This window comes from Ogataea haglerorum (assembly GCF_019207285.1).
Source record: "Ogataea haglerorum isolate 81-453-3 chromosome Unknown 81-453-3_NODE_9_length_481884_cov_97.824832, whole genome shotgun sequence".
Lineage (NCBI taxonomy): Eukaryota > Fungi > Ascomycota > Pichiomycetes > Pichiales > Pichiaceae > Ogataea > Ogataea haglerorum.
The window spans coordinates 316,854-339,895 of record NW_025065159.1 but is presented as its reverse complement, the minus strand read 5'-3'; the positions used below and the strand labels follow the sequence as shown (position 1 = coordinate 339,895).

At 47.7% G+C, this 23,042-nt stretch overlaps 16 protein-coding genes across 16 annotated transcripts; 7 read left to right on the top strand and 9 right to left on the bottom strand.

The window, feature by feature from the left end:
- Window positions 1-177: 177 nt before the first annotated feature.
- KL911_003527 (uncharacterized protein) lies at window positions 178-2,028 on the top strand (the record flags this gene model as incomplete). The annotated part of the gene is made up of 1 exon (XM_043198717.1): window positions 178-2,028. One exon carries the CDS (start codon window positions 178-180, stop codon window positions 2,026-2,028), a length of 1,851 nt encoding a protein of 616 aa, XP_043053858.1.
- A 37-nt stretch (window positions 2,029-2,065) lies between these two features.
- On the bottom strand, window positions 2,066-3,823 carry KL911_003526 (uncharacterized protein; the record flags this gene model as incomplete). The annotated part of the gene is made up of 1 exon (XM_043198716.1): window positions 2,066-3,823. The coding sequence occupies one exon, from the start codon at window positions 3,821-3,823 to the stop codon at window positions 2,066-2,068; it is 1,758 nt and encodes a 585-aa protein (XP_043053857.1).
- Window positions 3,824-3,879: 56 nt separating this feature from the next.
- On the top strand, window positions 3,880-4,593 carry KL911_003525 (uncharacterized protein; the record flags this gene model as incomplete). The annotated part of the gene is made up of 1 exon (XM_043198715.1): window positions 3,880-4,593. The coding sequence occupies one exon, from the start codon at window positions 3,880-3,882 to the stop codon at window positions 4,591-4,593; it is 714 nt and encodes a 237-aa protein (XP_043053856.1).
- Window positions 4,594-4,633: 40 nt separating this feature from the next.
- On the bottom strand, window positions 4,634-5,150 carry KL911_003524 (uncharacterized protein; the record flags this gene model as incomplete). The annotated part of the gene is made up of 2 exons (XM_043198714.1): window positions 4,634-4,653; window positions 4,742-5,150. The coding sequence occupies 2 exons, from the start codon at window positions 5,148-5,150 to the stop codon at window positions 4,634-4,636; spliced, it is 429 nt and encodes a 142-aa protein (XP_043053855.1).
- A 76-nt stretch (window positions 5,151-5,226) lies between these two features.
- Window positions 5,227-8,175, bottom strand: KL911_003523 (uncharacterized protein; the record flags this gene model as incomplete). The annotated part of the gene is made up of 1 exon (XM_043198713.1): window positions 5,227-8,175. The coding sequence occupies one exon, from the start codon at window positions 8,173-8,175 to the stop codon at window positions 5,227-5,229; it is 2,949 nt and encodes a 982-aa protein (XP_043053854.1).
- A 175-nt stretch (window positions 8,176-8,350) lies between these two features.
- On the top strand, window positions 8,351-9,267 carry KL911_003522 (uncharacterized protein; the record flags this gene model as incomplete). Its single annotated transcript, XM_043198712.1, has 2 exons — window positions 8,351-9,157; window positions 9,244-9,267. 2 exons carry the CDS (start codon window positions 8,351-8,353, stop codon window positions 9,265-9,267), a joined length of 831 nt encoding a protein of 276 aa, XP_043053853.1.
- A 395-nt stretch (window positions 9,268-9,662) lies between these two features.
- On the bottom strand, window positions 9,663-11,255 carry KL911_003521 (uncharacterized protein; the record flags this gene model as incomplete). Its single annotated transcript, XM_043198711.1, has 1 exon — window positions 9,663-11,255. The coding sequence occupies one exon, from the start codon at window positions 11,253-11,255 to the stop codon at window positions 9,663-9,665; it is 1,593 nt and encodes a 530-aa protein (XP_043053852.1).
- Window positions 11,256-11,377: 122 nt separating this feature from the next.
- On the bottom strand, window positions 11,378-12,961 carry KL911_003520 (uncharacterized protein; the record flags this gene model as incomplete). The annotated part of the gene is made up of 1 exon (XM_043198710.1): window positions 11,378-12,961. One exon carries the CDS (start codon window positions 12,959-12,961, stop codon window positions 11,378-11,380), a length of 1,584 nt encoding a protein of 527 aa, XP_043053851.1.
- Window positions 12,962-13,132: 171 nt separating this feature from the next.
- On the bottom strand, window positions 13,133-14,344 carry KL911_003519 (uncharacterized protein; the record flags this gene model as incomplete). The annotated part of the gene is made up of 1 exon (XM_043198708.1): window positions 13,133-14,344. One exon carries the CDS (start codon window positions 14,342-14,344, stop codon window positions 13,133-13,135), a length of 1,212 nt encoding a protein of 403 aa, XP_043053850.1.
- Window positions 14,345-14,506: 162 nt separating this feature from the next.
- On the bottom strand, window positions 14,507-15,505 carry KL911_003518 (uncharacterized protein; the record flags this gene model as incomplete). The annotated part of the gene is made up of 1 exon (XM_043198707.1): window positions 14,507-15,505. One exon carries the CDS (start codon window positions 15,503-15,505, stop codon window positions 14,507-14,509), a length of 999 nt encoding a protein of 332 aa, XP_043053849.1.
- A 466-nt stretch (window positions 15,506-15,971) lies between these two features.
- KL911_003517 (uncharacterized protein) lies at window positions 15,972-17,234 on the bottom strand (the record flags this gene model as incomplete). Its single annotated transcript, XM_043198706.1, has 1 exon — window positions 15,972-17,234. The coding sequence occupies one exon, from the start codon at window positions 17,232-17,234 to the stop codon at window positions 15,972-15,974; it is 1,263 nt and encodes a 420-aa protein (XP_043053848.1).
- A 533-nt stretch (window positions 17,235-17,767) lies between these two features.
- KL911_003516 (uncharacterized protein) lies at window positions 17,768-19,807 on the bottom strand (the record flags this gene model as incomplete). Its single annotated transcript, XM_043198705.1, has 1 exon — window positions 17,768-19,807. The coding sequence occupies one exon, from the start codon at window positions 19,805-19,807 to the stop codon at window positions 17,768-17,770; it is 2,040 nt and encodes a 679-aa protein (XP_043053847.1).
- Window positions 19,808-19,916: 109 nt separating this feature from the next.
- KL911_003515 (uncharacterized protein) lies at window positions 19,917-20,687 on the top strand (the record flags this gene model as incomplete). The annotated part of the gene is made up of 1 exon (XM_043198704.1): window positions 19,917-20,687. One exon carries the CDS (start codon window positions 19,917-19,919, stop codon window positions 20,685-20,687), a length of 771 nt encoding a protein of 256 aa, XP_043053846.1.
- A 141-nt stretch (window positions 20,688-20,828) lies between these two features.
- Window positions 20,829-21,635, top strand: KL911_003514 (uncharacterized protein; the record flags this gene model as incomplete). Its single annotated transcript, XM_043198703.1, has 1 exon — window positions 20,829-21,635. One exon carries the CDS (start codon window positions 20,829-20,831, stop codon window positions 21,633-21,635), a length of 807 nt encoding a protein of 268 aa, XP_043053845.1.
- Window positions 21,636-21,847: 212 nt separating this feature from the next.
- Window positions 21,848-22,063, top strand: KL911_003513 (uncharacterized protein; the record flags this gene model as incomplete). The annotated part of the gene is made up of 1 exon (XM_043198702.1): window positions 21,848-22,063. The coding sequence occupies one exon, from the start codon at window positions 21,848-21,850 to the stop codon at window positions 22,061-22,063; it is 216 nt and encodes a 71-aa protein (XP_043053844.1).
- Window positions 22,064-22,193: 130 nt separating this feature from the next.
- On the top strand, window positions 22,194-23,036 carry KL911_003512 (uncharacterized protein; the record flags this gene model as incomplete). The annotated part of the gene is made up of 1 exon (XM_043198701.1): window positions 22,194-23,036. One exon carries the CDS (start codon window positions 22,194-22,196, stop codon window positions 23,034-23,036), a length of 843 nt encoding a protein of 280 aa, XP_043053843.1.
- Between the last annotated feature and the right edge of the window lie 6 nt (window positions 23,037-23,042).

The following is a 23,042-nucleotide window of genomic DNA, read 5'->3' as shown; positions in this document are numbered from 1 at the left end:
CGCTGTTATTGCTTCTGGGACCGCGTAGTTACAAATATATGCCCACTGAAAGCACACCCTTGTACTCGGCCTGAATATTGTGGTGATATTGGATGCATTTACGAAGATAGCGCAACACTATACTGAAAAATCCTCGAGAATATATTCACAGTACACGGTTTCCGGCACAGAAAACTCATGTCAGAACCTTCGTCTCCAAGCAAGAACTCCCTAACCGGTTGGTGGAAACACATCAAAAAGGGCGAATCGGAGCTTGGCTCGCCTCCGCCTCTACCAATGAACGGTCAAAGTCTCAACTCCACGTCCGGGTTTTCTGTGGAGTCTAAGTCTATTTCGTCTCCCTCCCCGCAATACCGCGCGAATTCACCTTCTTTGCTATCGCCTCTGGCTTCACCGACTAGGCCTTTCCTGGGTTACAAGTCGCGTTCGTCACATAACGTGAGACCGCTGTCATCGTTCCAGGACAACGGGTCGCAAGAAAAATTAAAACAACACCGAGATTCTTTTATTCAGCAGCGACAGATGGATTATATTGGCAATTCGTCGATATTCGGATGCCCGATCGAGGAATCGATCAGAGTTGCTGAGGCAAAAATATACATTAGCAGTGACCGTGATGGACTAATACGTTACGGCAGAATTCCCAGAGTGGTGGCACTATGTGGATCGTACCTGAAGAAGAACGGACTTGAGGTCGAAGGAATATTCAGAGTCGCAGGCTCTACCAAGAGAATCAAAGAACTGCAATTGATATTTTCTTCGCCGCCTAGTTATGGATCGAAGATTGATTGGGATGGATATACGGTACATGACGCTGCGTCGCTGTTTAGGAGGTTCCTTGGCTCGCTTCCAGAGCCGCTTATACCGCTGTCCATGTACGACAAGTTTAGGGAGCCTCTTCGATCTCGTCCCAATATTGTCCGCTTCCTCAAAGAGAAGGAAAAAAAGATGGGCGATCTCGGCGGCCTGTCTTCGTGCAAAGAGGAGCAGAACCAAGAACAGGAGCAGCTCACGGAAGACGAGATAAAACTTCGCAAAAGGATCAAAAAGGAAAAGATAAAGAAAGAACGCAAGGAGGCGTTGAAAGACTACGCGAGATTAATAGAACAACTGCCCGAGCTGCAACGACAGCTGCTCTTCTACATCTTAGACCTCCTTGCTATTTTCAACGCCCATTGCCACAAAAACCTCATGCCTGCCAAGAACCTAGCTGCCATTTTCCAGCCTTCGGTTTTGTCTCACTCAGACCACGATATGTCACCCGAAGAATACGCTCTCTCGTCTCTGGTTATTGAATTCATGATTGAATACTCGTACAAAATTTTGCCAGCTGCTCAAAAGGTTTCCAGAAAAGATTCTACACTAAATGCTCCTGCTTCCCCCACAACAACCGAGCAAACAAACCCCAAGCTTCCCGCCCCAACAGCATTACTGCCTCCGCCAACCACAAAGTTCACTAGAAAGCATAGCAAGAGTTTATCCTCTGTACAATCTCCGTCTGACATGCTTCGCGTGAACAACGGTAAGTCCAAGCTGGAACATACCCAAACGAACACCACAGACGAAGTGGACTCGGCACTGGACTCAGCAGTGGACACGGACGATGAGACACGCCCGCTTGCTCAAAGGCTTTCTGTTTCGTCGATTGGATCTCAAAAGATGCGTTCATCCATCCCATCAACCTCGAAAACATCACCGTCAGAAGTCAAAGCAGAGAGTCCGCTGAAGTCTGAGGTTTCAGTTCCTACAACGGAGCTCAAACCTCCAGTGCTCAAAATTGGCGCGTATGAATCCACCTCGCTCTCTTCCTCGACAGGCCAAACGGGGACAACGATCAAACTGCCAAACCGTCCTGGCTCTCCGAAAAACATACCATCGTCAATCGACGATAACTTGAGTTCCGTCCAGGACCCAACAGATGACGAGCGGGAGACCCGGTCGGAGGAGGCTCCAAATGGCGCTAATGGGGAAAAGCTTTCTTGGTTTAAAAGATTACGATCGAGGTCTACTTCCAAGTCCAGAAGATAAAGCTCAAGAGTTTAATTAAATAGTCACTAATTGTAGATTATAGTTCTATGACTTCGACTTCGTCCACTGCTAGTTTTCTCTTCTTCACTGGGACCGTGTCGTCCTCAGCTTTACGTTTAGGACCGTCCAGCCCGTTTATGTCACCTTCCATAATGAGATCGTCTGCCTCCAAGATCAGGTCGTCTTCCTCGCCTTCTTCCTCCTTATTTCCTTCTGGTACCGTTTTCGCAGGAACCTCTAACTCTGGCAATTCCAACTTATCTCCTCTGTCCACCAATAATTCCAAAGAGTCTAGCTCATCATCAGCGTCAGTTATAAACAACACATCGCCGTAAGAGCAGACCTTATCCAGCTTCGTTCCGAGGTTATCGTCAAAATCGTAATCGTAAAGCAGTCTCGTCCCTTCTGCAATGCCAATGTCATCTGAGTATCCGTATCTGTCAATGACCGCTTTGCGTAGCTCGTCTATTGTCAATTTTGAAAGATCAATCTTGATTATGCCTCTAGTTACAGAACACGCTGGACATTTAGGGTTTTTAGCAGCCAACCCCGACGTATTCACAAACCTGGTGGGTTGATTCGAGTCGTACACCATTTTCGACTTGGACACTTTTTCTTGCATTGTCGCGTGGAAAAGATGGATTGAAGAAAGCGCGCTGAATCCAGCCATGATGGCGTTGGTGGTGGCCACTGCAGGAATGATGTTTCCTGCTATTTGTTTGATCTCAAACTTTGTTTTCATTGGAATGTGGAAGATGTACGACCGTAGATTGGCCGCAGAAACCACAAAGTCCAACGTGTCTTCGTCGTCCTTGTCAAATTCAACGGGACCCTGCTTGAGTCGATGGGCAATTTTGCAGGTGGAGTCAATAAAAAGCGCAAGATTCTCCTCCACCGTCCAAAGCTTTTGTTCATCAAGACGTTCAATCTTGGCCGGTTCGCAATTCAATGGCTCTGGCTTTTCCCTCGTCTTCCAGAGAGTCTCGATCCTTAGAAGTCTCTCGATATCCTCTTTGAAGATTTTCTCAACAATTTTTAACACAGAGCTCCTATCTCCCGGAACAGCTTCATTAATCAGAACTTTAAGATCCAGCAACTCATTCGATTCTTTTAGTAGTGCCTCTATTTCAGCCTTGTTATCGCTCTCAATATCCTGAGGCTTCAGCTTATCCTGGTCGGAGACATCGTCTCCAAAGAGCTGTGTAAACAGGAAGTTTTTCGCCCAGGTGATACAATGGATGGGCTTGGAAGGCGTCGAACGAATAGTACAGACAGGATACGTTTTGGGCTGTTCTTTAGGAATGCACGCAAAACACTCTGTTTCGTAGGGGTAGATGGGTTGAACTTGGCCCTTCAATCCCGAGGTACCGCTCTCAATGAGTGGGATTTTTGTGAAGAGCGCAATTTTGTTGACGAAGAATCTCGCCTCCAAATTGTCCAGCGCATTGAAGATAATGTCAAACTGGGTGAAAAAGCTCAACGGGAACATGTTGGTGTCCATTATATTTCCGTGATGCGCAACCAGTTTGCTGGCGTGGTTGAAGTGACTGACAGCCTGCTGTGCAGTCATGGCCTTGGATTTCTTGATGTCTTTCTGGCGGAACAGGAACTGTCTGTTGAGGTTGGACAGGTCGATTGTGTCAAGGTCTAAAATATGTATCTCGCCGTAATTCATCAGAAGCAGGTCCTTGAGCAATTCGCATCCAATTCCTCCGGCACCGACCATGAGCACCTTCGACTGGCGGAATTCGTCGGTCTGGCTGCCGAATATTTTCCTCAAATGAGAGTCATACATCACGGGCGCCGTTTTTCTGAAAAATATATTTTTGCTATTTACTATTCTGTACGACGATGGAGAAGTATTCGGTTATTCTACCAACGTACAACGAGCGCAAAAACTTGCCAATTATCACATATCTCATTGCGAAACACTTTGAGAAGGCTGGTTTGAACTGGGAAGTGATCATTGTGGACGATGCGTCTCCGGATGGAACGCAAGATGTGGCTAAACAGTTGATCAATGTGTATGGCGCAGACCACATCCAACTTAGAGCGCGTGCTGGAAAGCTGGGGCTGGGAACAGCATACATTCACGGGCTGCAATATGCGACCGGTAACTTTGTGATCATCATGGACGCCGACTTCTCGCACCACCCTTCGGCCATCCCCGAGTTCATAAAGAAACAGAAAGAAGGGGATTACGATATTGTCACTGGAACACGCTATGCAGGTGATGGAGGTGTTTACGGTTGGGATTTGAAAAGAAAACTCATCAGTCGTGGAGCGAACTTTCTGGCTACCGTGGTTCTTAGACCACACGTCTCGGATTTAACAGGCTCGTTCAGATTATACAAAAAAGACGTGCTGGCTAAAATCATTGGCGCAACAAAGTCTAAAGGCTATGTTTTCCAGATGGAGATGATGGTGAGAGCCAGAGCCATGGGATTCACCATAGCTGAGGTGCCGATCTCGTTCGTCGATAGACTATACGGAGAGTCCAAGCTTGGAGGAGATGAGATCATTGGTTATTTGAAAGGTGTGTGGAACCTGTTTACCACTGTTTAGAACCCGCTGCACCGGGTTTCGTTATGTGTAGTCTGACATTTCAAGGAGCAAACTCGTGCACTACATCGTATACACGAGCTGTAGCTGACGTTGCCGCAAATCGTGCAGAGCTTTTTGACCATCACGTGTCCTGGCTTAATTTCGAGACCGTTGAATGCGCGCATCTCGGCCTTATCCAGCTCGTCCACGTAGTTTGACCAGTTCTTCTTCGAGTTGAGTATCCTCTTAACTGCCACCGACGGTGTAGAGGTGCGTTTTCCAGCTGGTGGTCCGAGGTTCTTTGGTATTTCCATCTTGTGGATTTCGCTGAAGTTCTCTCTGTCGAGCTCTTCAAAGCGTCGGTTGGCTTTCTTGAGTTCGATGGCATTGTGGCGTTCTGATTCTTCGTTCTCCTCGTCTCCCTCTTGATCGAAGTTCTGCTGTTCGATAGCGTTCTGCAAAGCGGCAATGTTGTAGTTGACTCGTTTTCGTTTATTCGATGCTCTTGCTGCCGAGCTGGGTGTCGATGCTGTGTGGGCGGCTGGCTTGTGTCGCACGACTTCCTCGACAAAATGCATTTTGGCCAATATTTAAATAACGAAAGTAATAAAACACAGCCAGAGATAGTAAATTTATCGTTGATTTATTCATGATCTATTTTGAGCTACAGAGCGTGAGGATCTTTTTGTGCAACTGGAGAACGGCAGTTTCCACAGACAGGTAGTCACAAGCTATAGCGCGACGCAAGTATACCACTTGACCAGAGGCTTGCAAAGGCTCGTCGCCTCTCAACGTGGCATATATCTTGTCGGTTGTGTCCTGAAGCCACTTCTTAGAAGTGTCATCATATTGGTCAAACTGAAAAGGCTCAACGCTAACGACAAAAAGCGACTTGTCCAGCGACAGGTTGTCAGTCCTGTGGCGCAGTTGTACTGTTAATCCAAGACAAACTCTATCAGTCTTGGCTTTTTTCTCCAGTTTGCGTTCTAGATATCTATAGTATGTGATTTTGAACATCTCGAAATCAAACATATTCAATTCGAAGCCGTTCTCGGGAGTCATCCTAAGCTGCTGAGAATTGCCATTCTGTTCCAAGAAGTGTCTGTAGAACTCTTCGCTGTCCATCGACAATTTCACAAGAAGCTTGTAAAATGGTAAGGTCAGTTTCAGATACCTGACCAGTAGTTTGATCTTTTGGAAATCAAACTCACTGACCATGTCGTTCAGGTATTTACAGCAAAGCCTGTGCGGATTATCTTTTGGAAGCTCGATAGAGATCGAGTCTTGCGTTTCGTTTAATAGAATTAGCGTGATCATTTCTTCACGATTAGATCCATATTGGAAGGAAACTTTTGTAAGGGAGATATCAATCACTTTGAGCGACTCGTCATGGCTGATTATGTGCAAGAGCGATAACAAACTGAAAAATTTGTTGAGGACCAGGAGCGAGTCGCTCATGATGGAGATTTCCGATGTCGCTAAAGGATTGAAAAAGCTAGCGGTAGATTCGTAGTTTAGTTTCTCGAGCAAGTTGATTTGTGAATGAATCTTGAAGATAGACGTGTCTGGGTTCAGCTGTATTGAGTTGTTCTTCTCGTCGTTGAAAGATATAGAGGACAATTTGAGCTCACTTTGCAGCTTACCGAAAATCATTATTTTCAGCTCGCTGTTTTTGATGTTCATGGTGAGCACCAAGGAATCGCGGCAGTTGGGGATATTGAATAAGGACTTATTGTCTAAAATCACTGTAGCACTGTCTCCCTTTTGCATGGAGTCCAAATCGAGCCCAAAGTTTTGCTTCGTGAACTGTCTGACCTTTTCGTCACCTTTGTCCACGGTTTTAAGCTTGCAGCCCTGGTTTTCCAGCTCTTTGACAACCAGGTTGCAAAGCAGCATGGATGTTGTTTTCTTTGCAAGCGTGACGAACGATGGATAGCTGTATTCGCTTTCCGTGCCCCCTAACGTTATTGGTTCACACCAAGAAATCGACCACTGACCTGCAGAAGACTTGATTCTGGAACACCACCACTGAACCTTTGGCGAAAATCCCGAAACGCCAACCGCGAGAAACCACCCACTTGGCCATTTCTTGCGGCGGTAAAATTTGAGCGCAAATAGCTGTTCCGCAAAGGTGCGGTCTTTCAAATGATTATAGTCGATATTGAGTTTCGCATATTCTGCGGTGGAGAGCCTGACAACATCCACGCAGATCCAGCCAGTAGCCGTAAGCATTGACCCGAGCTCGCTTAGCTGTGTTTCCATGCGCAGTACAAGCAGCTTGAGTGCGGTCTCGCGAGTGTCTGCATTGATCTGAGCCGCGACTTTTGCCATTATAGGAGTGGGATTTTGGAAGAAACCATCTCCAGAAAGAGCGTCAATTCCATACAAGGCTGACTTCATGGAGCTCAAGGTCAGTAGCAACTGTGAATCCTTGTGCAGTGACACAAACTTGTCAGCCATGTCGATCTTATCAGCGACTTCTTGCTGGACTTCTTTTATGTGCAGTTCGATGTGTTTTTGGATGATGTCTCTGATTAGATGTTCAATAGTTATTGACCCATCTTCGTCCTCAATCTTGAAGTCATGGTCTGTGCACAGACGACCTTCACGGATCCAGCGGAATCCTAGTAGATTATTCTTGAGTTTACCAATCTCTATTGTAGACTTCACAGACCGTCTTTTCACCCAATAGGTGACAACAACAAAGCACTTTTCCGCGTTGTATGTATGGGTCAAATGTCCTTTCCACATTCCCATGCGCAGGCGGATGAGCTGGCGATGAAGGTAGTAGAGTTTGCAGGTAATGGCATAATTATGGAAAATATTGTACAATCCGGTGAGCCCATTCTTGCTCAGTTCAATGTTGGCCACTTTCTCTAAGTGTGAAAATGTCATATATGGAAGAGCTGTCACCTGTGGGATTAACTTGTTGTCTTTCGATTGAAATTCTAGTTTAAAGTCAACTAAAAAGAAGCCCGACTGATCATAGGTATCAGCTATGGAAATACAACATTGAAACAAGTTCGGGATGCGAAACTTGACGCGGCCGTCCTTAATTTCGTAGTTGTAAAACGGTTTCGGAAGATTGTCTTGAAGGGCCATCTTGGCAGAAAGCTCAACGTCGAGCGTCTTCAGGGTGTGAAGAATCAGCTTAGGATCAACCTTTTTTTGCGGTCCATAGTTATGAGTCGGAAGTTGTGGTCTTCCCTTGATAAGTACCTCGAGCGCGGTTTCGAGGTCTGGATTCGGGAGCTTTGCAGAAACTAGCGACTGTTTGATCCCACCGATTTGCATCAGGGCATTTGTGATGCTTTGGTTCTGTTCTCGAAGCCAAACAAAAAGGTCGATCAGCTTCTCAACGCTTTGCGAATTCCGAGCCCATTTGCTCAGCACGTATAATCTCACAAAGTTCTCTCGAATACTCACCAGGATGTCGAGGAAGTTGCGTTTCTTGACGCTATCAGGTTGGGTTGTATTTTCCAGTGTTTTGAGATATTCGCTCAGTTGTTTATAGCTGTGAACAGCGTATCGTTGCAATACAACTCCAAAGGGAGTCATATTCGCCGCCACATGGGGAATTGGCGGAACATCAGCGTCTGACATGGTGCGCAGTTGGGGAAAACACTTTTTCTCTGAGTGACTTTCTTGCCTTCCTTGTGGCTGGTGTGTACTTTTTTGGCGTGGCTTGGTCAACAAGAAAGTAAATAGAATAAGATTATCTACATCACTTATAACGTTCGCAAGATCCCGTGTAAAGTCACCCGATCCAGCGTTCACGATGTTGCCTGAGTCCAACAGTAATGGTCCGGAGGTTGATCTAAAGGTGCCAGTGCCCAAGGAGTTTGTCGATATCAATAACATGCCCTCTCCAGAAGATGTTGCTCAGACTCCTTCCATTGATTCGGTCGCAGACTCAGACTCGGTCGATAGCAGAGGCACCAGTATACCTCGCAACCAACAGCTAGGTGGCCCACTACATTTGAAGAAACTCAGAGAACCAGGAAACATTTCTACAGAACACAATGGCAGGATTGCTTCGGATGCGCCTATTGATGATAGACGGAAATTTTCCCTGAACATTGAGCCCGTGCAAAGAACCGTCTCGGTGCCCCTGCGACCGTCCGAGTGGCAGCAGACAGGGTGCAGCCTTCAGAGCACCGATTCGATAAACGAAGAAATGGAATACGGTAAAGAGACGGTAGCTACGTTTTGCACGCTCGAAACGGCAACCCACGTGAAACAGCACTGGCATTGCACGAAGGAGATCGGCCGCGGTACATTCAGCACAGTTTACATTGACCAATCGCAGACGGTAGCTGTCAAGGTTTCCAACATTCCTTCGCATGATCCGGACACACGGCTTCGGATTCAAAGCTCGCTGATGCGAGAATTGTCGCTCTTGCAATCTATCAACCACCCAAATATCGTTAAGCTTCTAGGTTCAAACTCGAGATTGGACAAAAACCAAGTGATCATGGCAATGCCGTACTATTCCGGAGGCGATCTGTTCACGCTACTTGTTACTTTGGGGCAGGACTTTAATTATCACCACAAAAAGCTGGTCTTCAGAAACATTGTGAACGCTGTCAAATGTCTTCATGATATGAACATCTGCCATAGAGACATCAAGCTTGAAAACATATTGCTCGCGCCAACTCCGGATGAATTTAGAAACGCATCAGCTGTCGTCCTTGACAGCAAATATGAGCACTCAGTTGCTGTGCTATCTGATTTCGGCTTGTCGAAAAAAATAGATCCTCAACAGCCTCTTCTTACTACACGATGCGGCTCTGAAGATTACGTGTCTCCTGAACTACTTTTAGGACTGGCATACGATGGCAAGCAGAATGACTGCTGGTCTTTGGGCGTGCTATTATATGCAATGCTGGAAAACAGACTGCCCTTTGATCCACTTCCCAACAGCACTGGACGAGGCAAACGCTCGGCAAAGCCGGCCCATCTTATAGCGACTCTGACCTGGGGGTGGTATCATTACAGAGATCATGACGTGGATCAACTAGGAAACGACTGGGCGCCTGCCAAACACGTCGTTGAGATGTTGCTTGTTAAAAGGGATGAAAGGGCCGATATCAACACTGTGCTTGAGAGCGACTGGTGCAGCTAGCAAGCCTCCGGTTCATCTCCTGCTGTTTTTGGATCAACTCGAACATGATTTCATATTTCGTGTCAAACAGTTTCTTCAGGGTATCGTTTGGAACGTGTTTGACAGCTTTGAACTTTGCATCTTTCGCCGCACATCCGCCAAGTATCGAGCATCCGCGAGCGCCAATCAGTTTCGAGTCTAAGTCTATAGGAAGAAGGATGTTCATATCGTCTAAAATAAATGCCAGTAGTTCCATGAGTCTAGCGTTTTTAGCCTGAGACCCACAGACTTGCAATGTCTTGAGATCAAATCCTGATTTGCGGAAACAGTCAACAATCATTCTTGTAGAGAGGGCAAGGTATTCCAAGATTGAGAGGTAGCAGCATACCAGGTCCTTTGTGTCCTGCCGCAATGATCCTCCAATTATGACGGACGAGAGCTCTGAATCGTTAAACGGCGTTCTGTTTCCCAGATAGTCACCAATATATATCCTTTTTTCTGTCAGCTTCCAGGGGGAGCTCAGATTCTCACTCTCCACGAAAAAACCCACCAGTTCTTCGAGCTGCTCAAATTTATCTTTGGACTTGTCCAACGTTTTTGCTGCTGGGTGATTTTCAAGCAGAGACTCGAAAAGAATTCCGGAACAGCTTAGTCCTCCCTCATAGAACCAAAACTTGTCTGTCAAATGGAATGGTCCCCAAATTCCCGGCGGAGGATCTTTTGGCGTTCTGGAAACAGTTAAGTAGCATGTGGATGTTCCTGCTACCATCACCAAGTTTTCTTCTGGACTTGAGTCGCTCTTTTGCAGAGCAAAAAAGGAAGCATAGCAGTCTATGACTCCGGAGCAAACCACAGCAGACTTAGCGTCCCATTTCTCAGCTAGGGTGGGCGAAAGCTTGGCAATAGGGGTACCAGCGAACGGTATTCCTGGATATGGAATACTCTCGACTCTGCCGATCTGGGACTCTTTGAGAGGGATATCCAGATCGTGAAGACAGTCAATTGAAAATCCCTTTAACGACCCGTCGATACCTATATTTTCTGTGTTGTAATTCCGTATAGTCAGCACCTCACCTGCAAGCTTCCACTCGATCCAGTCATGAAGATCATATATACGAGGACTGGACGAGGTCGTCCTCAGATACTCTTTGATTTTGGGCAAAGCCATCTCTGCTATGATGGACCCTCCAAGACGTTGCAGAACTTTTGGGTAGTGCAATTCCATCTTGCTGTTGATAGAATTTGTCTCTCCTCTGTGATCCATCCAGAGAATTACGTGGCTGTTATCATTGTCCTCGACCACCAACGAGCAGGTTGCGCCGCAACATATTGAGTTCAAAGTTCCTTCTGCTTTGGATTTTGCTGCTTGCAAGCTTTCATCGATAGCAGTCAGCAGTTTAGACCAGAGTTGAGCCGAGTCTTGCGTAACGATACGATTGTTGGAGGGATGGTAATAGACATCGATTGCTTGTTCAGATCCGCCTACGACAACCCCCTGATCATTCAGAATGGACGTCCGCAAAGAGCTGGTACCTATGTCGATGCCCAAGTACCAGAGCGACACAGCGGACTTAGACATTTTTACAGGTTTCAGGTGTGTGGTTCTTAAATTTATACAGTATTCAAGTCTATTTAAAACAATCCGTATAATCTCCAAGCAAAGTCAATCAATCTATTACATTAAAAAGAACGTTTGTAAACTCATGTCAAAAATGGAAATTTCTCATCAAATGTTTCTTGGTCAAGCATCTCAAATTTGAACCATTCGATGAGACTCAAGAAGACCTTGGAGTGGAAGCACACTGGCTCCTCGATCTCTTCCAACGAGTGGATGGTTTCGGAAGCAGGCAGCGGGTCGACGATAGTGAGATCGTTGGATCTGGAGCTGGAGCTGGCCAGCGGACCCGACCCGTGATACTTCTTCTCCATTTCGTAAGTCAAAAGCGGTTTAAACGACTTTTCGATAGGAAGCACAGCGCACAGCCAAATTCTAGTCTTGTAGATTTTGAACAGCTCTTTGATCAAACCTCTAAAGTCTAGTCTTCGAAGGCAGTAGTAGTATATGATTAGCTTTTTCTTGTCGAACTGGAATTCGACATTTTTGATGATTAGGTCCAGGTTCAAGGATTGAACGTAATTCAGACAAATGCGGTATGCCATTAATTCATCATTATATTTGGACGTCAATTGGGTAAGTTCGTGAGGTTTAGCAAATCTTAGAATTTGTTTGTTTGGTAAAGTGATGAAGTTCTCATCTTCGTTAATAATCGAGCGTTGATTGTTCGCGTTGTGTTGATTGTTCTGCGGTTTGTTGTTGGATGGGGACTGGGACGAATTGGCGTTGCCAAATTCGAGTGACTTGAGATGCAGCTTCTTTTTGAGATAGTTGAACAGCAAGGCAAACCGAAAATCGATCTGTGGTTGGAGAACCATCACGAGATCTTTTCCGCGGTCTCCTTCAATGATAATGAGGTCCTTGGGAGTGAGCTTCAGATTGGATGTTTTCGGCAACGAAATAATGTCCAGTTTTCCATTTTTGTTGATGATCATAGAGTAGGTCTTAGAGGCCTTCTGCGGCGAACCTGCAAGGTCCTCGTTCTGTGTGAGAAGATAATCCAATAATTTGCCAACTCGAATTTGAAGAAGTCCCGGTGTCTCGGTCAGCGAGGTACCCAGCAAAACGTTTAGCTGGTGCACAATTTTCATCGAAACGTCAAAGTCGCCAAAGTATTTGGCGTCCTTGAGAAACTGGGCCTTCAGCTCTGCGGACGTGACAATGGAGTTTGACACTTTCTCAAGAAGTAACCCGTTATCAAGCGTGACTAAAGACTCCTGTGAATGGACCTGCGGAAGAAAGGAGTTCAGAGGGGGTAAAAAGGACGCTGAAAAATCCAGGCTGTGGGTTCTCGAATGATCCACATCAAAGAATCTGGATGAGGCAGTACATGGTGGAACTTGTGCAAACGCCGGTGGAAGATCCAGCTTGTTATGGGTCGTGTAGTATAGCTCTGCGGTGTAACTTGGTCTTCTCGAGGAAATGTTCGACACACCGCCCTGTAGCTCGACCGGCAGAGTGAAGGCACTCGGATTGCTGAAAATCGAATCCCTGGATGCGCTCGACACCGACGAGTGCGGTGAACTATTTTGATTCGCCTGATCTCTCAGGTAACCAAGTTTGGATGACAGCACGTCATAGAAAGGATCTGGGTCCACTAACTTCTCTTGGCGAGGTGCAAACTCCGGAGCTAAGGTGAACTGGTCCATGAAATTGTTGAAAGACGCCATTATGGTGGACGATTAATCAGACAACCCCACTCGAAATAAAAAATGGAGTTTACGGCTGCCTTAAATATCTAAGCAAAATTTGAGGGGCATCATCATACTTCGCAACCCCAAAATCCGGGGTTGTCGTGTGGGGCAAATTAATTTCATCAAGTGGATGTATTAGGCTACAGTTCAAGGATATTCTGTAAACAGCCATCTGTAACAACGTCCAGTGTTCACCGTGGCTGCCTCCAGGGGCAGCGAGTACGGCCTCACCAACATACGCACCGGCCTGTGCACCAGAGCTGCCAATTTTTTTGCGGTTTCGACTTCCGCCGCTGTCATGTCTAATAGCGGGTATGTAAACGTGATGCCTGCAAACCGGAAAAGATCGTACCCTTCCACTCTGATTCGCAGTGTTGCAGCCGAGTCGACCTCCCGCACCAGCACGTCGATTGCTTTTGTCATTATCTTATTATCGGGGAAGCTTTTGTAGATGAGATCGGCCGTGCGTGTCTCCAGCCGCATTATCTGCACATGGATGAAATATGCTCCGGTGTAGTCAGCTAGGGGAATTTGGGAGACAGGAAAGGTCACGTTTGGCGTATCTTTGACACGGCTGCTTTTCTTGGCAGAGGCTCCCCTTTTGGACTCTTTTCTGGGGAGCTCTTCGTCGTCAGAGCTTTCCATGTCGCTGAGAAAACCTGTCTCTGAGTACTGCTCCTGTGCTTCGTGGCGGTGCAGAGTGTGTGGCGGTGAGCATGTCACACTAGCAGCTGACTCGGAAAGCTCGTCCATAACCTGTTTGACTTTCGGGTTGGAGCCACTATACGCACTGCATTGAGTCTTCCAGTCGCGCAGGATCTCCCGCGCCAGAGCATAATTATTCTCGTTTGGGTCGTAGATCGTCTCAGCTGCCGGATTGTTTCTGGCTTCAAGAATACTCACCGGCCAGATCTGGCTGTAACAGTTGTCAGAAAATCCAGGGTCAGCTATCAGGTCAATCTGGTCGCTCCACAATTTCGATCTCAGCCGCAATGATATCACGGTCGCGTGCTGATAGAGCGGATAAAACGACGCGCTCCTGTTGTCGAACAATTTGGGGCTCACAGTGTCGCCAAGAATGCGTTTTAAATGTGTCACCGACTCGGGATAAAATGCCACGTCAATGATACTGTCGGCTTGTTCAGGATCGTCGAAAAAAGGCGGGTCACAGCTGGCGTAGTTCATCTCAGATTGCGCGACAGATGGATTTCGAGAAAAGTCCGTCATATGCACCACAATTGGCTTGGTCGGCTTATCGCGAGTCGTGATGCCCACTACGAGCCCCATGATTCGTTTCCTGGTAAACGTGGTGACGGGCAGGTCCCGCACCCGCAGGATAGCGACCGATTTCTGCGACATGGGAGATATCAGATTATTTGCGAGAATTTCGACGCGTCGCTTACGTATTTTTTATTTCACTATCCTGTTGAAAGGTAAATATACATTCTAATGCAATCCAAACACAAGTCACAGCTGATCATTAACGTGTACGAGTTGAGCGTAAGAGAACTGTTTCTCCGTCTATAAAACCAGTTTCTTAGGTTGCTCCCAAGGATTGGACTGGTCTGTGAAGTGACCGTACGAGGCAGTCTTGAAGTAGATTGGTCTAGCCAAATCAAGCTCCTTGACCAAGACACCCGGTCTCAGGTCAAAGTTTTTGTTCACAATGGCGACCAGCTCCTCCGAGGAAAGCTTGGAGGTTCCGTAGGTGTCAATGTAGATCGAAAGAGGCTCTGCCACACCGATAGCGTAGGAGAATTGGACCAGACATCTTCTGGCAAGTCCGGCGGTGACCAGAGACTTGGCAACCCATCTAGCAGCGTAGGCGGCAGATCTGTCCACCTTGGAGAAGTCCTTCCCGGAAAATGCGCCACCACCGTGGGCACCCCATCCGCCATAAGTGTCGACAATGATCTTTCTACCGGTCAGACCAGCATCTCCGTGAGGACCACCAATGACGAATCTGCCAGAAGGTTGAATGTGGTAGATGGTCTTGTCGTCCAGCAAGTGTGAAGGGATGACCTTGTGAACAATGTGTTTCTTAATCTCGGATCTGAGATCCTCAGTGGAAATCTCCTCGGCGTGCTGAGCAGATATAACGACGGTATCAACTCTCAACGGCACAACAGCGCCGCCGTCGTGCTTGTACTCGATAGTGACCTGGGTCTTGGTATCTGGTCTCAACCATGGGAGAGCACCGGATCTTCTAGCATCGGCAAGAGCGGCGTTCAGTTTGTGGGCCAACAGGATGGTCAATGGCAGCTTCTCGTCGGTCTCGTCGGTGGCGTAACCAAACATGATACCCTGGTCACCGGCTCCAAGCTCCTCCAAAGCCTTGTCGTAGTGCAAACCTTGAGCAATGTCTGGAGATTGTTGCTCGATAGCCACCAGAACATTACAGGTCTTGTAGTCAAAACCTTTGTCGGAGTCATCGTATCCGATGTGCTTGATGGTATCTCTGATGATTTTTTGGTAATCGAGGTTGGCCTTGGTGGTGATCTCACCAAACACCATGATCATACCGGTCTTGGAGGCAGTTTCACAGGCGACCTTAGAAAGGGGGTCTGCAGTCAGGCAGGCGTCCAAAATGGCATCGGAAACCTGATCGCAGATTTTGTCAGGGTGACCTTCACCGACAGACTCAGAACTGGGGGTTAGCGCACCAACACAGCAGAACCATACTCACGTAAAGAAAAAGTGTCCAGACATGTTGTATTGACTCGTAAATCTTAATTAGGAAAATTTTTCAATATTTATACACTGAAGAAATTATGCGCATGCGCAAAAAGATCCAACAAAAACAGGCACATGGGAGCTCCCAAATTTCGTGTCCTGAGACAAGTGCAAAAGTTGCAGATGCACCAATGGGCTAACAGTCTGGCAACCACGTCAACGCATGGCGAAAGTCTGCACTTCCATGCTGCTTACGTGCTCGTTCGAGAAGTGTGGCTCCTCTGATTAGATAATCCCCCGATACCCATGTGATTTATCTCTTTGCCGGCTTCTTCCAGAAGTACTGTTTATGGGTCTTTCTGCAACTACGCAAATGCGAGGCAGACCCCTTCAGCTCCTCAACGAGCTGGACCCGCGACTTGTCCTGGTCCTTTTCCGGGTCGTAGTAGTATTCCTCGTCCAACGGCTTGCCCGCCGCATCTTTACCCACGCGGTAGATAACGCCGATACAGTCCACGTAATATATTAGTAAGCCGCGCAGCTGCTGCTTACTCAAGCCCATATCTTGCACAGCCTTGAGGTCCATCAAATTCTGCAACGGAGTTTGCAGCAGTCTGGAGTAGGCCAAGTGGTTGACCAGGATATTGGCCAGATGAGGCAGTTGCGGCCGCAGCGGCTCCAACAGGACGTCCGCCTCCTCCTTGGAGATCTGGTGTTCGGTGTCCTTCTTCTTTCTCGGAGAGTTGTGGTTCTTGCTTCTTGCGCGTGCTTTGGTGGCTGCGACCGGATCGGGCGATTGTTCTGGCGTGTACGCTGGAGAAATAGCAGTAGGCTCTTTTTTGGCCACAGGCGGGACGTTCTCCTTGTCTTCGTGCACAGTCTGGACGTGTTTCACAGGCTTCTTGGTCTCTTGCTGCAGAGGCTCCGGGGTCTGCTCCAGTTCCTCTTCAGCCTCGTCCTCCGTCAGCTCATCCTCTGTCTCGACCAGGATCAGCTCGCCACGGATGTCCAAGATGAGTCCTGGAAGCATTGGCAAAAATACGGTTTCGCCCTTAAGTATGTAGAGATTGGTCACCGAGGCCTCCTGGGATAAAACACGGGCACTTTTTGGCGCAACCGTGCTGCTCGTGACCTCAAACGCGTCGTCCTTTTTCTCGACGTCCACGCGTCCCGGCACCGTGACGTTGACGCCGTTCCAGCCAATGCAGTGAAGCTTGAGAGTGTGTGTTTCTGGAACGTAGTGGACGGAGCAGTGGGTGCGCGACACCAGCTTGTTATGGGGGTTGAGCACGCACTGGTTCGATCTCGATGACCGTCCGATGCTGATCTGACGCCCTGTCAGTGGCACCTTCAGTCTGCGGACCCGCGACATCGGAGAAACAATCTCGACTTTGCGCGGTGGCAGTTCGAAGGCGACTTTGCGGGCTTTCTCAGACTCTTCCTCGTAGCCAAGGGACGAAGATGGGTTTGGAGTAGGGTAGTCCCTGGACAAAGACAGGGGCTCGGACACGTTTGCGACCGTTTTGGCGCGCAATGGACTGTTCTCCCCGCGAACTGGTGACGATGGTAAATACATTGTGGACAAAGTTTACTCTGCAAAGCGTGTTTCTAAATAAACAGTCGACACATCGCGCTTCGAACTTGCCGACGGTCGACGGTCGGCAGTGGCGGCCAAAAAAGCCGTCTCAGCTTTCACGTGACTTTAACAGTCACACAGAATTTTAGCAGGTTCACGTGATAGCGTTTAGTTGAAAAATTTTGTCTCAGCTTTCTTAAAACTTACACACATTCGCAATGGGAAGTATGTATGAGCACTATGTGATTTACTAACAAGTTCAGAGGGTACTCCATCGTTCGGTAAGAAACACAACAAGTCGCACACTCTGTGTAACAGATGCGGTAAGAGATCCTTCCACATCCAAAAGAAAACATGTGCCTCTTGCGGTTACCCAGCTGCTAAGATGAGATCCCACAACTGGGCTTTGAAAGCTAAGAGAAGAAGAACTACCGGTACCGGAAGAATGGCCTACCTTAAGCACGTGTCGAGAAGATTCAAGAACGGTTTCCAGACTCAAAATTAGAAGGTGAATATATGAAGATTAATTAACTTTACTCCAACATAATATCGTTGTCCGGGAGGTCATAGTTGATGCTATAGTGCAGTGCGTCAGCTTCGTCTCCCGTAATGCACTGGCCAATCACATCCCGCGCCATGTCGATCGTCCAGTCGTCGTAGTTGATCTCCACTCCGTTCGGCGAGCTAGAAACTGCGGGCACGTGACCTTGCTCACGCCATTGCCGTATCGTTTCCAATGCCAGCGGCCTCAGGCTGTCTGCAGAGATCCGTAGCAGGGCTATAACGAGCTCGCGTAGGGTGGTTCCCGGCAAATCAGATATTGCGACCTGTCCTGATGATAGCAGTATGAAATGCACGAGTCTCATAATCAGAGAGATTAGTTGCAATCTGCAGCCAACTGTGTTCGCGCGGGGGGCTCTATAAATCAGCTCTTGCTCAAAGCCAAGCTGCGTCACCATTGACGAGACAAAACTTGTAATGATTTCTTTCTTGATGGAGCTGGCAGCTCGCTGGGAGAAATAAGCTTCAAAAAGTTGCAGTATACGGATCCGAAGTTTCAAGACCGCGATTTCGTGTTTGTTGCAATGACCAATGCTCGAGCTTGTTTGCAGAATTTGTCTATAATCATCCCACGAGTGTGATATGGGCTTGGGCGAAGTATGGTTAGGAACCAGAATATCTAGCAGCGGAGCATACGCGTTGCTCCCTATGTTTCTGTTAAGGCCGTATATGCACATATCTTGCTCCAGCCCCTGCGTAACGAATATAATAAGGTTTGTAAGCGTATCTGTCGACTCTTTGGTGAGTGTTTGGTTTTTTGATTTTGAGTTGTCTGTGTATGCAAATCGATCTTTGGTAATTGAGCTAGCTAGAATCTCCACCAGATTGAAAACAAACCCTATTGGGGTTTTCAATGACAGGCAATGCAAGAGTAATGATTTTGGAAAGAGCGACCAGTACTCTGTTAGTGTCGGGTTGCTAGGTGAATTAAGATATGCTGAAAGCTTGCCTAAAGTTTCCATGATGTCCATCAAATAGACTGTGATAAATACATCGAGCACTTTCTTATGCATAGTCTTCTGCACAACGTCAAGCTTGAGATCTGTCGATGCCGAGTTGGCTGTTGTTATGACGTCCATGTTTTCGTTTGAGAGATATGGCTGGTCCTGCTTAAGTACTGTGGTGAAATTCTGCAGCAAGTGGTTCACACTCTTCATGGAGTCTTGTATCAGTGGAAAAGCTACTGCCTTGGGTCTATAATTCAGACTGAAATGAATGAGCGACAGCAAGAAGGGGGCCGCAAAAAGATTGTCTCGATCAAGTGATTGCACAACATAGTCAAACAGAATTTCGACAAAGCTACTCAGCAGCATATCGATCCTATTTTTGTTCTCAAATCGGATCAGATAGTCGACAATTGCAGTTTTGACGCTTTCTCGTTCTTTTGATATATGAAAATCCCTGTTCTCATAATTGAATGCCGATGATATATTCGATAAATAGCTTAGTGTTGTGCGATTCATTCCGGGAATCACGTGTGACGAAATGGCCTCTATAAACGAGTTCTTCTCGTCTTGAAATATCGAAACTTGATTGATTATGGCAACCGTTTGAGGGCCCTCTTCTGCCAGGGTGCTGGCTTCCTTTGCACCTCCTGACCGCACAGACACGTCCGATATCGACATCTCTATTGACTCGTCCTGCAAACGACGCTTCTTGGTGGCTGGGATGTACTTGGCTGCCAGATTTTTATTTTCAGATGTCAGAAATTCATTGTCCTCCTTCACCTTATTAACGCTGTCCATGAGCTCATTGATGCGGTTTTCTCGTTCACTCAGTAGCACATGATAATGTTGTTTTAGCTTCCTGCTTTCCTGCTCGAACTTGTCACTGATTTTTTGTAGCTGGGCACGAAGTATCGCGTTTTCGCCCCTTAAAACAAACGGATCAGTGCTAGGCTCGGCAGGCACCACGGCTGCTACCGGAGGTCCACGTGATTGGGAGCGTGCTGAATATAGCTGGTCAAAGTCTACATCGTCGTCGTCGAAAGAATCTGACGAGTCGAAGGACATATCAACACTGCTAGATTAAATCAGTATTTATGTCCTTGAGACAGTAGATACACGACCAGGTGAAAAAAAAAAATTTAATACCGTATAAATTTTATTCAGCTAGTTTCCAATGACTGAAGGTAATACGAACTCTGAGTCGAAAAAGACGGATACAAAGTCCGAGACAGCTGTCCCTCCAGCTTCTCTTGTGCCAGTCCAGCCTACGCCACTTTCTTCAAAAGATAAGAATACACAGAGGCTGGTAGTCGTCCTGTCACAGGCATGTCTGGAAACACACAAGATCAGTACTGGTGGCGGACCGGGAAGCGATAAGTACGCTTTGCTGAACTGTGATGACCACCAGGGACTGCTCCGCAAAATGGGAAGAGACATTTCTGGCGCCAGACCAGATATCACCCACCAATGTCTGCTAACGCTTTTGGATTCGCCAATCAACAAGGCTGGTAAGCTGCAAGTGTACATTCAGACGGCCAAGGGTGTTCTGATAGAAGTGAACCCTTCGGTGCGAATCCCCAGAACTTTCAAGCGATTTTCAGGACTTATGGTGCAGCTTCTGCACAAGCTCTCTATCAGGTCTGTCAACTCTGAGGAAAAACTGCTCAAGGTGATCAAGAACCCAATCACGGACCATCTGCCAACAAAGTGTCGCAAAATCACGCTGTCGTATGATGCACCAGTTGTGAGGGTGCAGGACTACATCAAGAAACTGGAGCCAGACGAAAGCATCTGCGTTTTCGTGGGAGCCATGGCCCGCGGAAAGGATAACTTTGCAGACGAGTACGTGGACGACAAGATCGGAGTGTCGGAGTATCCGCTCTCTGCATCCGTTGCATGCAGTAAGTTCTGTCACGGCGCAGAAGATGCCTGGGGCATTTTTTGATGATGTAATATTTGAGCGATGTTTTTTCTGCGCGCCGGCCAGGGTAGCAGCTACGCGCCGGCCACAAGTATAAAAAGAGAGCACTATTAATTGCTATCTTCTTGGTCTTCTTGAAGCTATTGCTCTGCTTTTCCTTGCAAAATGCCAGTTTTCGAATCGCCTGCCGTGTACGTCCAGAGCTCGCTCACGACGCTCGCAACCTACTTTATCTCTCACGCTTATTTGAGAGAGCTGTTGGACGTCCACATCACTGATGCCAACTTTCTTCCTCTTTCTGCGCCTAACAGGGCTTTCTACATCAGAAGAGACAACGACAGAAGACAGGTTCTTGTCAATGTTTTCAACGAGAAGGGCGAGAAGGTGTACATTTTCCAGAGAGAAAGTGCCTTGAATCCGACCTGGTCTCTGCGTACTCTTCCTTCGTACAGAGAGATTGCTACTATCCGTTGTGGATTTTTCTTGAAGTCGCTTGACTTCCACAACAAGCCAGGACTGCAGCACAGAGTGATCAACCGGGAGTCTGGCTTGAGCGGCAGACTGAGAACGTTCTATCTGAACGACGGCCACAAGTACGGATGGACAAGAAACTCCAAGTTTTTGGAGAAGTTCACCAACCCTGGAGGCAACGACGAGGAAGTCAGGGAGAGAGTCGCCAAGGTGAGACTCATGAGACAGAGAAAGTTCGACTACGAGTTGACCTTGGACGACACCAAAGTGGACCCGGAGGTCGCCATGGCCACCGCGTTTGTGGCCATGATGACCTTCTGGGGTTTGGGTGACATCACCGAGACTGTGGGTCCCACTCTTCTGGTGAAGAAGGAGGAGAGCGCAGCAGCTGCTCCAGCTGTCGTGGAGTCTCCAAAAGTCGATGCCGTCAGGTCAGGACCAAACATCACGCTGGTCATGGACGCCGACAACGACACGGACTTAATTATCGAAAAAGCATAGATATACTTCTACAACACAGGGTCGGGGACAGCCTTCTTATCTCTCTATCTGCAAGTAACCCACTTGTAAATTGCATGACTTGTGTCATAATCTTGCTATCTCGGGATTTTCGTCTGCACAAGCGCGCGGTGCACCGCACAAATTCATGGATTTGCGTCCGGGGTATATAAATATCGATCCGCCTAGTGTTCTTTCTCAACTACGTTCAATCCATGTGCTCGACTGCCATTTGCCCTCTATGCCAGAGAAAATCGTGGACAGGATGTGGCTCTCACGTCTCCGAGGTTATGAGTAACACCAACAGAGAGCTCTGGTGCACCTGCAGGCACGCCGTCGAGGACGGCGACCCGAGGTTCCCTCCAAGAGCAGGCACCGGCTCTGCCCGCAAGAGCGTCTCCTCTGAAAGTTCAGGCCCCAAGGACTACTGATTGTGCTAGCTCGTTTCGTGACATGTCGTGGTTTGTAAGCTTAGTAAGAAATATAATTTCTGACTAATTGAGAAGGTGCGGCTGGCTGATTTATAAATACCGTTTGATTTTGCTAAACACGCTTATCGACATGCTTCCTGTGTACTTCATCTCCCACGGAGGACCCACGTTTGCGGATAAAGGCCACGCCGGCTCAGAGGTGGGTGCCTGGGACACCGTCCACAAGCTGGGTCCCCAGATTGTGAGCTCCAAGCCAGATTACGTCATATGCATATCGGCACATTGGGATACACACAGTAACGTTTTGGTGTCCAGCAACGAGGGTGAGAACCCGTTGGTTTACGACTTTTACAACTTTCCACGCAAATACTACGAAACCAAATTTCACACGTTAGGCTCGCCCGCCTTCGCGAAGGAAATCGTTAAGACACTCCAGAATAAGGGAATCCCAGCCGCAGTCGAATCGCGTGGCCTAGATCATGGAGTTTGGACACCCCTCAGAGTGGCGTTCGGAAATCCAGACGTCCAAGACACCAAACGGCTGGATTTGGAAATTCCGCTGATCCAGGTATCTTTGCCTGCCTCTCCGAAAATACTTGACAGCTACCGGCTCGGAGAAGCCCTTTATGATCTGCGTGCGAAAAACGTGGCCATTATCTGCTCGGGGATGTCCGTGCATAACCTTCAGGACATGCCGAGAGCCATGGGCAGCGGCTCGTCTGAGCCGCTTCCCTACGTCAAACCTTTCAACTCCTGGCTCACGAACACCCTTACACAGGGCGGTGGCCTGTCTGACCTGCAGAAACTCGAGACAGATCCCCAGCTGAACAAGTTGTACCGTGCTGCCCATCCCACTCCTGAGCACTTCTTGCCGCTTGCTGTGGCTCTAGGTGCTGCCAGAAAGGGCAAATGCGAGGTTCTGCATACGGCGGCCACCTATTCGCTGGGCTGGAATATTTACAAGTTTATTTAATTTAAG